The sequence below is a fragment of the Pipistrellus hanaki genome (assembly GCF_964339955.1).
Source record: "Pipistrellus hanaki genome assembly, chromosome: 6".
NCBI classification, from domain to species: Eukaryota; Metazoa; Chordata; class Mammalia; order Chiroptera; family Vespertilionidae; genus Pipistrellus; species Pipistrellus hanaki.
In genome coordinates this window covers 51,537,606-51,550,565 of record NC_140508.1, presented here as the reverse complement: position 1 = coordinate 51,550,565, position 12,960 = coordinate 51,537,606, and the positions used below count along the sequence as shown (strand labels likewise).

The following is a 12,960-nucleotide window of genomic DNA, read 5'->3' as shown; positions in this document are numbered from 1 at the left end:
CTAGGAATTTGGCCCTCTGGTTTCCAATATGTGTGTTCTCTCCCAGTGGATAACCCTGTGTCTGTCTTGTAGAGAGGCTACTTTAAAAAAGTCATGGGGGAAGAAAAAAACAAAAAACACGAAATCTAGGCCAAAATAAGTGAAATGCCTTAGTTCCTACAACTTGTATGGAGCAAACTGAGGGGCAGAGATGCGAGCAAGGCATTTAGGGGGACAGCGGACCAGGAGCCTGGGGCTCAGAGGGGGACACTGAGCGCCCCCTCCCCGCGCCCAGGTCAGTGCTTGAATGCGCTCACCCACAGCCAGGGATCCCCACGCGGCCCGGGGACCCGGCCGTGCCCCGCCGCCCCGGCCGCGCTCGGGGTTGATTCGTACCACCTTGCAAGGAAGTGAACGCTTCGCACGGGAAGGGGAGGCGCCTGTGCCGGCCACCGCCACCGGCCGGCGCGCCTCCGCGAATGCCCGGCTCTGCCGCCCGCTCCGGGCCGCGGGGGACGTGGGACACACGGGACCCCTGTGCGCCCCCCTCGCCCTTTGGAGCAGTCAAATCCGGCTTTTAGAGCGCGGGGAGGGTGGGGATATCCGGTGCCTCCCCGGCGGCGCCGGAGGAAGGGGGAGGGCGGAGAGGCTCCCCGGCCAGTCCGCGCCGATCAGATTCAAACCAAAACAAAAAGATTAAAGGAGCAGCTACCGGGGCGGCTGCGATCCTACGGGCCAGGACCCGGGGGTGGCGCGTCCGTCCGGGAACTCGCGGGGGTCGCGAGGACTCCGGGAGCCGCGCGCCCGAGGGGGAGCGGGCGCCGAGCGCGGAGGGGAAGGGGGGGAGCCGAGGGGAGGGCGAGGGCCGGAGGAGGGGCGGACCCGCCGGCTCCGCCCGCGCCCAGCCGAACCCAACCGCCCGGGCTGGCCGCGACCTTGGCCTGCTAGCGGCTCAGAAAGCGGGCGGCGGCGGCGGCGCGGACTATGCTGCGGCGGCGGGCGCTCGCCGCGGCCCGCACGATCGTGGACATGTCGTACTCCCGCCACTTCCTGGACTTCCAGGGCTCCGCCATCCCCAGCGCCATGCAGAAGCTGGTGGTGACTCGGCTGAGCCCCAACTTCCGCGAGGCCGTCGCCCTGCGCCGGGACTGCCCGGTGCCGCTCCCCGGGGACGGAGACCTCCTCGTCCGAAACCGGTGAGCCCGGCGCGCGCCCCGGCCCCGGCCCCGCCTCCCCCGGGCCGCCCGGGTCGCCGGCGCCCCCGCACCCCGCCCGGCGCGCTCGGGCGCACAGCCCGACTTGGCGAGGTTCTGGGAAGTTGAACCCGCCGCCATCTGGCGAAGGCGAGTGCAATGTGACTGTTGCTGTTGTGAATATCCGATGCCACCACCGAACGTCCTCATAACGGGGGTTATTTTGATTTGGGATTCCCCTCCCCTCCTCCCCACCCGTATCCCCTCCTCCCTCCTCCCGCTCCCGAAATAAAACCGAGGGGACCCAGAAGCCGAGGCTTCCCGCCCGGCCCACCCACCCGCGCGCACCCGGGGCTCCGGCGTCCACACAGTCTCTGGGGCGGAGCGGGAGCCGCCTGGACCCGAGCTGCGACCTTTGGGTAACGTGCTTGGAAGGAAGGAGGCCGCCGGGGACCAGGCTGGCGTTCCTGCCCGTGCCAGGTTGGCAGTAGCCTCGCCTCGCCATGGCAGAGCCTGAGTTTGAGTGTGTGTTGTTGTGCACCTCGCTGGCGTCGTCCGCGTGTTGTCAGTGGTGTGTGACTGTGGTCCGTGCCCCGGAGGGTAACGACCGGCGTGCGGCGCGCGTGCGGGGCGTCTGGGGCGGGGGCCTTGGCTGCATGTGCCCGCACGTTCTGCAGAGATCTTCTGGGGTACTGGGGTTCTTGCCTGACCCTCTGTCTTTTCCTCCCCTACACGCCTCACCTTAAGGTGTTTCCGCCTCACTAATCTGTGGTCACTGGTGAGGCAGCAGGAAGGAATGGGATCTTGCTCCGTGGAGCCAGGCCCTCCTCGGGGGGTCTCTCTCCGGGTGGGTCCACTCCCCGCGGGCTTGCAGGCGGGGCGCCCGGTGCCTGGTTCCTCCATCCACTTCGCCAGAGCAGGACTCCTCCGCCTGCCCGCGCAGTCCGAGGGTTACAGGATTGCATGGATCAGGTTGAGTAATACTCACAAGGGAGGAGAAAGTTCTGTGTTGTAAATTGCGCGCTGGGAAGTGCTCTCATCCCCCTGCCAGGAGTAGCTTGATGCAACCTTTAATGAGTCCATTTTTTGGAGATTCAGATCAGCCTTCCAAATAGTACTGTGAGACTAAAGAATTCTGATCTCCATATAAAACTTTCGGGAACGTGTTGGGAATGTAAAAATTGAGTGGACCAAGGATGGGATTGAGTCGAGGTGGGATGTATGCGTTCTTTAAAAAGTTTGCTACGGTGGAAACAGAGCTTCCGAGGGTTTCTTCATTATGGGATGCAGTGCTGGGGCTGTTCAGGACATGGGTCCAGCCAAGATTAAAAGGAGGGCTTGTGTGTGTTCAGAAATACAAAACACGCGAGTAACTTGCTGGAAGCAAAGACGAGCCCCAGGCTGAAAAGCTCCAAACAGACTTGAGCAGGCAAAAAGTTTCACACAGGCTTTTGTTTCCTCTTCCTGGTGAAGTACACTATTGATTGATCAGTGATGTAAACACACACAGCTGCTGGAGTAAAACGCCTTTTAGAAAGTGGGTATGGGATGGGGAGGAGGCCACTGAGCCTGGCAGTGGTGGGGGAGGGGAGTGGTTAGAGCACTACTGGCCGCATGGAGGTTGGGACCACCCTCCAGCGGCTTGGGTGGAGGTTACTCCCACCAGGCTTTGGTGCTTTCCTGGCCTCTCCCCCAAGAGTGTACATCAACTCCTAGCATGCCCCCCCTCCTGAGACTTCTCTGCCTTCACACTCGCAGTCCCCCCTCACTGTCCCCTTCCCCACTGGGTGTCCATGCTCCCCTCGCGCTGCATCACCAGCTTGAGTCTTGGACTCCAGGTCAGTGCTCTGGACCACCGGCCCTCACGTTTGGAGCTCATCAGTTTGGGTTGCTTTAAGATCCATACCTTTTCCCCGCCACCTATGCCAAAAATCTCTTTAATATAAATAGTATATTGATATATACAAACTTGACCTCTAACTTCTACCTTGAAGCCTAGGACAGAAAGAAAACCGAACCAGTTTTCTGCGTGTTGGGAAGGGGCAGAACCTCTGCCGCCCCTCTTCCCTACTCTGCTGGCCAACCTGCCCCTGTCCCCCAATTGTAGGAAGATCCTTTATTCTTGCAGGCAAGGTCAGCGGAGGTGGCATTTTACGGGCTCTCTCCCTCTCTCTCTCTAAGAATAGAGGCTTAATAATTCACTGAAGGTTAGTTCATCTTAATTCTAGGCCAAATCTCCCCCAGAACACTGCTAATTACATGAAAATTTTATGCATATGCTTCTCCTTTTTATTATGATAAAATTGCTCTGGAATTGAATAGATTAATCCCAAATTTACTTACTTGGAAAGGTGTGTAGAAATCTGACTTTTTCTTTCACTTGAACCATTTACACATCTCAACAGAAAATACAGATCTTTTTTTCTTCGCAGAGAGGGAAGCGCTTTTAAGCTCCACAACCATTAGAATAGTCAAGTTCACCATTTAGGGAAGGTGTGAGAAGGGTACCTAAACTCCCCAGAGACCTACAATTGATGCTCCTTTCTATAGTTCTCACCTTCCTGTTCCCCACCTCCCAGGACAACTTCAGTGTCCTCTCCATTACCAGATCTCAGAAAAGAAAAAGAAAGCGCGCAAGACACCCTCCGGTGAAGCCAGTTTGAGCGCTATTTTTAGCATTTTTAGTACCATCATGACACAGTATTTCGTTTCTAAATATTTCTAACGATTTTCTGCTCCCGTGTAAGATAATGGGGCTGAGAGTTTGCGGGGAGGGGAAGGAGGGGGAGGGGATGGGGAAGGCGTTTTTTTGATAAAGGGTTTGTTGCTCACGGGAGGGGAACAGTAGTGTTTCTTCTTCGGATTCTCCAGGCCAAATTGTTTTTTCTGTTTTTCTTTCTTTTTCCTTATTCATTTTTAAAGTAAGTATCTGGTTTGGACGACTTTGTCTCCCGGTATTGAAGGCATTGGCTTCGGACTAGAATCTTCGCCTTGGGTTTTGTTCAGAGAAACCGACCCCCTCCGCCGCCCCCCCACCCCCACCCCCGCAGGACTGCCCTGTTTCACAATAAACATGACGAAGGGGCTCAGCACTTTTTAATATAAATAAACGGGTGACTCTAGAAGGGTCTATATTAGGGGAGAGCCTGCCTCGTCCTGAGGTTTCTCCACATTAATCTTTTGAGTGGATCCTGCCATCGGATCGCTGGAACCCTCCTTAAAAGCACATATTTTAAATTAAAGGGGCACAAGGGGAGCCTCCCAGCGCGGGCTTCCTTCCCAGTGGTCTCTCCCCGATTGCTCCCCCTTCCTGTGTCCTGCTCACTCGGACCCGGGCCCCCCTGTTCCATGGTGCCGCTGCTCTTGAACTTGTTTCTGGTGAAGTGGAGCTCAAGGGCTCCGGACCCCCCAGGCAGCTGTTTCCAAAGCCCAGGTAAGGACCTAGGCGCATCTGGGCCCTGGCGGCTCCCTTACACCCTGGGGGGGGGAGGGGGGGCTCGCAGAGTCAAAACAGGGTCTGGGGGAAGGCTGGGGACCACGCCAGAGGCGGGGAGACACTGGAGAGGGCGAGGTTTGGGGAATCTAGATTCACCATCAGCCCTAGATCCCTTCACCACTATGCAGGACGGTTGGAGGAGGGGATTATGAAATATGGGGGTGTCTAGGAAGCCAAGGTCACGGTCCAGCCTCTAGCCAAGGTCTCTGTCCACCGGCTTTGCGCCTAGCCATGCAGGGTGCTCAGGGCTACCCCAGACCTTGTCCTGCCCTGGGCGGGAGCTCCATGGTGGGCGCATCACAGGACCCCTGCCTCGCCCCGGAGGCCGAGGTCCCAGTGCGGACCTGGGCCAGTCCCCTCACCCCAGTGCTGGCAGCACTGCCCCAGCCCACGCCTGGGGTGGGGGGCATTGGTCCTGCCTCTAGTTGATGGCGGTGGAGAAGCCATGCAGGGCCAGAGGGTCGGGCAGTCAGAAGTGGCCCTCAAGTCCCAGGGAGGCTGTGGGGAAGCAGTGACTGCTGGCCCCCAGCAGGCACACCCAGGCGCACCAGGGGGCCTCCGGGGAGATGGAGAGCAGAGGCCACCTGGACGGGGTGCAGGAGCCTGCGGGTGTCCGGTCCCTGCTCTGGGGCGTGCTGGGCTCCACCGAAACATCTGACTTGATGTTTTAGGCAAAACCCCCATGGGAAACTCAAGCTTCTGCTGATGGAATGCAGCCACCCCAGCTCCCAGCAGCGCCCACTGCCCTCTCCCCCCACCGCCGCCACCAAGCACACACTTGGCCCTCTGTCCCCTGTGGCGTGTGTGTTCTCTCTCTCTCTCTCTCTCTCTCTCTCTCTCTCTCTCTCTCTCTCTCTCTCTCTCTCTCTCTCTCTCTCTCTCTCTCCTGCGTTCCTCCTGATACGTGCGCTGTTGGGTTTCCCACCTCTCCTCTTGGAAGCGGTAAACCACAGCCTGGGGAGGAGGCGAGCTGGGGCTGAGTCCTCCCCCAGCACAGCTTTTCCGCTCACGGGTCCTAAGTGGGGTGCGGGGAGGGACACAAGGGGCTGGCCAGCACCGTGGAGTTCCCCCCGGAGTCCTAGGCGGGGTCTCCCCGCACAAAAGAGGCGCCCGGACCCGAGGGGGCTGGGAAGGGTTAATGGTGGACTCCCCACTTCCCAAGCAAACCTCACTTCACTTTCACCACGGGAAGCCCTCCTGAGGGAGTTTGCCTCGCAGCCCAGGCTGGGTCTCCGAGAGGCGCTGCAGCTGGGCTGGGCCCTGGCCGCTTCTAGGAGGACAGGCAGCTGGCTCTGCTCTGGGGAAGCTGGCCCTCTTTACAAAGACAGGGCCTTGAGAACTGAGTCAATTTCAAGGAGAGAGAGAGAGAGAGCGAGCAGCCCCCCCCCCCTTCTCCCCAAATAGAATACAAGCATCTTGGCATTAAATGCCAAATAATGCCAAATGGGAAACCTGCAAAAACCATTTCCCCATTTCTCATGACTGCATATCCTTTATGGGCATGGAATGCTGTGGCTTTTAGAATTCAGGGAGGCTGTGTGATGTGCTCACTTCGGGAAAGCTGCCTGATGAGCTAGAAAGAAATGGTTTCCTGCTTCCTTCTTGCTACAATATGCAGAGAGCTTTCCGTGTTGCAGACACACAAGGCAGAAGGAGCATCAGGGAGCGTTTTTAAGGGCAAAGTGCCACCGATAGACCTATGGAAGCGGGTCCTGGTACAGAGCAGTTTCTATTAAGTTAAATTAAAAGTGAATTATTTTAAAATGACCTACTTCCCAGCTTTGCTCCTGCCCCCAGATAACACCATCCTTTCACTTCATTACAGGTGGAAATGACATTTTTAGGGGCCTCCATTATGTGTCTAAGCCACCTCCTGACATTCTTAAGTTGACGACTTATGTTTTGTGGGGTTTTTTTCCCCCTTTATGGATCAGGATATTTCTGTTATGAGGTATACCGAGATGAAAAAAAAAAAAAAAAAAGCTGGTACAAGTACTGGCCTTGCAATTAAATTGACTCTGGATACCAAAGTGAAACTAATCATCTGGTATTAATCAACTTATGTCTCTGCTTCTTGTTGAGGGAAAATAGAGTGACGATATGCTTTCCTTTTCATCTGAAAAGGACTGTAAAATGTTGAATGCTCCATAAAATCTCTCTCCCCTTATGAGACAATTTTTGTTCAATTAATCAAAGTGCATATTTTCACACTGGACATCGTGACATCAGAGAGAACATTTGCTGCAGCCACTCTAGCGATGTTTTGAAACAGCCCCTGCAGTAATGACCTTGCACATTCCATCAATCTTTAATAATATCGTTGTCATTACTATTATTATCTGAAGTGTTAAATTGTGGCCAAAATCAATACGAGTGTACTTGGTCGAATATATTTTATCCCACTGTTGTTTTTAACATCTTTGTTAAGAGGCCAATTAATTTCCAACTCAGCTCCAGTGCAGTTTGTGGATAAGAAGGCTTCCCGACATATTCAGGGTGGTTTTTTTGTTTTTGTTTTTGTTTTTGATTTATTTCTCCTTTTGAAAGGAAGAAGAGGGAAACAACTGGCATAGGAAATAACTTGATGTTTTAAAGTGATTGAAATTATTTCTAAACTGATGACAGCAAAACTCTGGTTGCAAATCACTATTGAACTAAATACTCATTTAATTTCTTTTCCTCCTCTGAATATCAGGACTGTGTTTTTTTGTTGTTGTTGTTGTGTTTTGTTTGTTTGTGTTTTTTTTGTGGTTTTTTTTTTGTGTGTGTGTGTGTATGTGTGTTTCATATTCTATCAGAATGTATGGCTTAGCCAGCCCCCCTACAATCACCAAATTAGAGGGCACCTGATATCACACATGAACATAACCAGTCGAGTGCCTTCTCTTCTGAATCCTGCCTGGAGCTAATCTGCCTGGCTGCTAACCTTCAGCTCACCAAGAAGTGGACCATAAAGGCCTTGAGAACAAAGCACCTTAATATATTTTTGTGATGTTTGTGTTTTCTTCTAGATTTGTCGGTGTTAATGCGTCTGATATCAACTACTCAGCGGGACGATATGACCCCTCCGTCAAGCCTCCCTTCGATGCTGGTTTCGAAGGTGTGGGCGAGGTGGTAGCCTTGGGCCTGTCCGCCAGTGCCAGGTACACGGTCGGCCAGACTGTGGCTTACATGTCAGCGGGCTCTTTTGCCGAATACACAGTGGTGCCAGCCAGCATTGCCATCCCAGTGCCCTCTGCCACACCCGAGTACCTCACGCTGCTGGTGAGTGGCACCACCGCACACATCTGCCTGAAAGAGCTCGGCGGGCTGAAGGAAGGGAAGAAAGTGCTGGTGACGGCAGCGGCCGGGGGGACAGGCCAGTTTGCCGTGCAGCTTGCCAAGAAGGCCGGGTGCCACGTCATCGGGACCTGCTCTTCCAAAGAGAAGGCTGCTTTCCTGAAGTCTGTCGGCTGCGATCGCCCCATCAACTATAAAGCGGAGGATGTGGGTACCGTCCTGAAGCGGGAGTACCCCGGAGGCGTGGATGTGGTCTACGAATCCGTGGGGGGCGCCATGTTTGACTTGGCAGTAGATGCCTTGGCCACCAAAGGGCGCCTGATAGTCATTGGGTTTATCTCTGGCTACCAAACCCCTACTGGCCTTTCCCCTGTGAAAGCAGGAACGTTACCTGCCAAACTGCTGAAGAAGTCTGCCCGCATCCAGGGCTTCTTCCTAAACCATTACCTTTCCGAGTACAGAGCATCCATGGACCACCTGGTCAAGATGTGTACCAGTGGAGACCTCATGTGCCAGGTGGACCTGGGCGACCTGTCCACGGAGGGCAGGTTCACGGGCCTGGAGTCCGTGTTCCGCGCTGTCGATTACATGTACCTGGGGAAAAACACGGGGAAGATTGTAGTTGAATTACCTCACCCTGTCAACAGCAAGCTGTAAAAGCCAAACAATGGCATAAATCAGGGGAGAAAGAAAGTGGGTACTTGATGCTTCAGAATCACTCAAATCAGTTTATTTTCGGTCATTAATGGAGATAATATTTCTTAAAACGAAAGAAAGGTGTTACAGCAGGTTTCTCCTTTTCTTTCTTTTTTTTTTTTTTTTTTTCTCTTTTTACCCCTCTCTTGGAAAAAAAAAAAAAAAAAAAGTGCTAATAAAACTTCCCTCCCAGGCTCAGAGGTAAAACCTTTACATTCAACCCTTTGGTCATGGACAGTCTCATTCCAGATTTTATTGTTCCTGGGAACTAAATTAATTCCTGATGGGAGAGCTGATCAAATCAGTATGTCTTCAGCTTGATGAGATTTTAAAATTGGTCTTAAAAATAGTTCACAAATTCTTTGCTTTGGGAGAGTTTAGTCTTGGGCTAACAAGTAGTTAATAAAGGAGAGACACCGCAAAAAACCAGCCCCATTTCCGAGTGCACATTCTGAGGAAAGGGCCCTTCGTAGCCGATAAATCACTAGCCAACTATCCATACAGACATTTGGAGAGATCCTTCCAAAACTTTGATTTGGTTAGATTATTAGCAAAAATGATTACGTGAACACAGACCTATCTAAAAGACGTCAGTTGCACTGGAGGCTTTTGGTGCCTGCGAGGCACATGTGGAATGGAAAATTTCACTCTTCCCTTAGGAAGCAAATCAGTGCTGAAAACTTACACAGACAAAAAGCAAGGTCGGGAGAGGGGACGACAGATCCGGGGGCTTTGAGAACTTAATACGTTCCCAGGAGAAGTGTGAGTCCGATCCACAATGAGGTCCCCCTAGCAGCGCGTGGGCCACGCAAGGGCAGACCACGCCGGTCACACCACGGGAGGGTCCTTGGGGACGCCGGGGCAGGACAGAGCAAACCCAAATCTAGAGTAATAACACGCCGGCTCTGTGTCAGGCTGTCTGGCACGGAAGGTGTGCTTCTCTCCGATCATGGGAACAATAGCAGCCCCTGCTGCTAGGTTTCCATTTCACTTCTCCCAGGTCCTGGTGGAGTGAGGCTCCTCTTGTCCCGGGCACCTGATTATCACACTTAAACGTAACCAGTCCAGTGCCTTCTCCTCTTGTGAATCCTGCCTGGCGCTGATCTGCCTGCCTGCTAACCTTCAGCTCACCAAAGGCGGCTGCAGCCTTCCCTGGGAACTGGGAAATCCCAGGGCGCCTCTCTGATCGGAGGCAGCGCCCGCCAGATGCTTTCGCAGCCCGGGGTTTCCGCCTCTCTCACATGCTAAATACATAGGAAGACAATTAAAAAGGTCCAGAAAACTTGGGTGACAGTATTTAATTTGTCTCGCTCCCGTCTGAGGAGCCAGGGAATGCTGCCGCCCCGTAGCTGTCCGTATCTGTTTTACAAGATTTACTCATTTTCAGGTACCTAATGTCGCTGCTAGCATGCATGCACAACAATACAATTTATATGGTAAATGGGACCAAATCACGGCTTCACTGAATGTTATGGCTGCACTGAAGGGAAATGTCACGGTAAATAGCTGCCAAATTATGGATCATGCCGAAGTGTCACAACTGCACTAAAGACAAATGGCACTGGAGGCTATTGCCACCGCGGGCCCGTGAGTTATGAGGGAGGGTGGCGGCCTGATGCGAGGCTCTTTGTGTCCTCATTATAGCACTGGGTTACCGGTGCCGGGGACGAGGGAAGCCGGCCCGGTGCGGGGCTCGGTTATTAATCTGTCCCTTTCAGTCCCAGCGGCGGTGGCAGAGCAGAGAGGGACTCCGCCTGGCTTCCAGACACACAAACGCACAAGGGAATGGGGACAGGTTTCAGGAGCGTCACCACCGGAAATGGCCGGTCACGGAAAATCGTGTCCCTCACATCGTCTCGTCAGAGAATATTGTTACATCGAACGCAGCGTGTGTGCGTCTGCGGGATCGGGTGCTCCTTATGCAGGTAGACGCGTGACGTGTGACAAGTAAGCAGAAACGCACGGCTCCCCCCGTGGAGATCTGATGGGGGGAGGACATCGCCAGCTAAATTGCTTCTTCCAAACTGAAGTGTGTCCCGGTTTCTTTCATTTTAATGGGAGGGTAATAAAGATGAAAGACCAACCTTTTTTTTATTTTTTTTTATTTTTTTATTGATGGACCCCTTAAGCTACAGCATAGAAATTTATTGTGTTTTGAAGGGATACACTACATTTAGCTATGTTAAAAAAAAAAAAAAAAAAAAAAAGTATGTTTTTTTTCAAACGCCCAGGTTTGAAATAAAATCTAATCTGAAACCCTCATGTTTCTCTCTCTTCCCAAACTAAGGAACCAGAGCACACAGGCTGTTTGCATTTAATCTCAGGAAACAAGCATGAAAGATTCCGCCCATTCAGATAATGCCAAAAAGATGTTTAAACTTTTTTATTTTTTTTTTTATTCTCCTGAAAAATGATTTGTAAATTGAGGGTCAGAGTTCAGCACCAGTTTCATCTTCTGGTATTATCATTCAAGACCAGCCTCTAATGGGAGGTGAAGTGGTGCGAAGCTCTCAACACCTTTCTTCTGAACTGTATTACATATCGCAAAAGTACATCCATAATTCAGGGCAATTGTCAGTCTTTGTTTTAGAGACAGGGCTGGGGCCGGGCGACGGCGCTGGATGAATTATTCCTCGGTTCTCAGGGTGGCCTCCCTGCACGTCAGCCCCGAGGCCTGGGGCTGGGCAGACGGAGGAGTTGCCTCTGGTTCGTGCACAGAGAGGAGGGACCCTCATCCCTCACCATTCCCTCCGTTTCACATTTGTTTAGCACACAAACACCAGGAACAGTGTCATTCCGATCCCCTTTGACGACGGCTTTTCTGCCGTTGATGGCTCTCAGCATTTAAAAAGAATCGGAATAGTTTACAAAACAACACGAGTTTTGCGTGGCTTGTTCCATAAATTGTTATTCTATGATTGCATCTGAATGGGGTTTTCTCAGGAGCAGGAACCGAGTTCTGTAAGTGGAATTGCGTTCAGTATTTATCTAATGAAAGTACGGCGACAAGTAGCTGCTTGTGATTAAAATGAAAATCCCGCGTTATGTACTTAAGGAACATTCCTGCTAATGAGGATGTAATGTCCTCACACAACACAGCCCTTCATTCCGTGTTCACGGCCACAAGATGCTGGAAACTTGACAGATGATGTCATTTAAGACACATGCCTGCCGTGGGGACCTGCTTTTTAGCTTCCTGTTTCTGGCTTTTATTGGTTAACGTTTCTAATGGCCACCTGACTGGTAGTGGGGTAATGTTTTAACCCCTTTGTAGAATTCCCAATTAGTCCAAATTTACTACGTTTGGGGCCTTCAGAACGGGGCAGGGAGTGTCAGTACAGAGAATATTTTTTTTGATCACTTTACCACAAGGACATATGGGATAAATACCATCTCTGAGATTTATATAAAAACAGATGAGCACTGTGCAACTTCCAGAAAATATATGATACAAAGAGAGCAAACACAATCAACAGTGGGAGATCATTTCCTCCGGGTTCCAATACAAGTTTTATGAATGTGACCCAGATGCGAAATGGCCTGATTTGATGGACTTGTAATTACTATTCCCTATACTTTCCACTCTCTTGTTTTATTAAATAACGTTTGTTATTTATGGTACTTATTTAAAGACACAAAATTTATCTATGAAAACATTGTTAGTTAATTTCGGGGACTTTTAGAACATGGTGGGTGTTGTTGTTTTTTAAATTAGATTTTTCTGTAACTATTTTTTTTTTTTTTAGTGATGGCCCAGAATTAAAGATTTAGCACCATATTTGCAAGTCAACATGCAAAACTCTGGGTTATCTGTGCTGTTGGGCATTTTTTAATAACTTTGAGTTGTTTTTCAACACCTTTACCATTATGTTGTTGCAACTTGTAAAAGGAGGAGGATTTGAGATGAGAAACGTATTGCTGTTATCATGAGCGAAGTATGGGGTGTTGGCAAAAATTATTTTTAAAGCGCTAAACGAAATGCATAATGAATAATTGACCGATGTGTTTTAGTCCACATAACTCTTGACCTAAGCATTCATTGATATTCAAAGAAAGCCAGACAAGGTGCTTGTGTATTCTCTATCAGTCAGTCCTTCCTGGGGCTGAGTGGCTGGTGAGATGGGACAAACAAACCATAGCCTGGAGTCCACACCGTCCTAGCATCTACTGTTGACACCGGATGTGCCCATGGCACAGCTGCCCGGCTGTGCTGGCTCAGAGCGTCCTGGAGGCACAGCCCCTCAGCCCCTCAAGCAGCAGGGTGAGGGCTGCATGGGGTATAGTTTGGAGAAACCAGCAAGTGCCTGGTGTGCGTGG

General features: G+C 51.6%; 2 protein-coding genes across 6 annotated transcripts in view; one reads left to right on the top strand and one right to left on the bottom strand.

The window, feature by feature from the left end:
• TSHZ1 (teashirt zinc finger homeobox 1) overlaps nt 1-796 on the bottom strand; it is a 70,781-nt gene extending 69,985 nt beyond the window's left edge. Inside the window, exon 1 of the mRNA XM_084887162.1 lies at nt 692-796. The gene's annotated coding sequence lies outside the window, so the exon portion shown is untranslated. The remainder of the gene's footprint in view (nt 1-691) is intronic.
• Nucleotides 159-10,899, top strand: PTGR3 (prostaglandin reductase 3). 5 transcript variants are annotated; one of them, XM_084887170.1, is made up of 2 exons: nt 159-274; nt 7,680-10,899. In XM_084887170.1, the coding sequence occupies exon 2, from the start codon at nt 7,840-7,842 to the stop codon at nt 8,602-8,604; it is 765 nt and encodes a 254-aa protein (XP_084743296.1). In that variant the 5' UTR covers nt 159-274; nt 7,680-7,839; the 3' UTR covers nt 8,605-10,899. The 5 variants fall into 5 exon arrangements, with proteins under 5 accessions (XP_084743296.1, XP_084743295.1, XP_084743299.1 ...); XM_084887169.1 differs by lacking the exon at nt 159-274 and adding an exon at nt 828-1,175; XM_084887173.1 differs by lacking the exon at nt 159-274 and adding an exon at nt 1,490-1,652.
• Nucleotides 10,900-12,960: the final 2,061 nt, after the last annotated feature.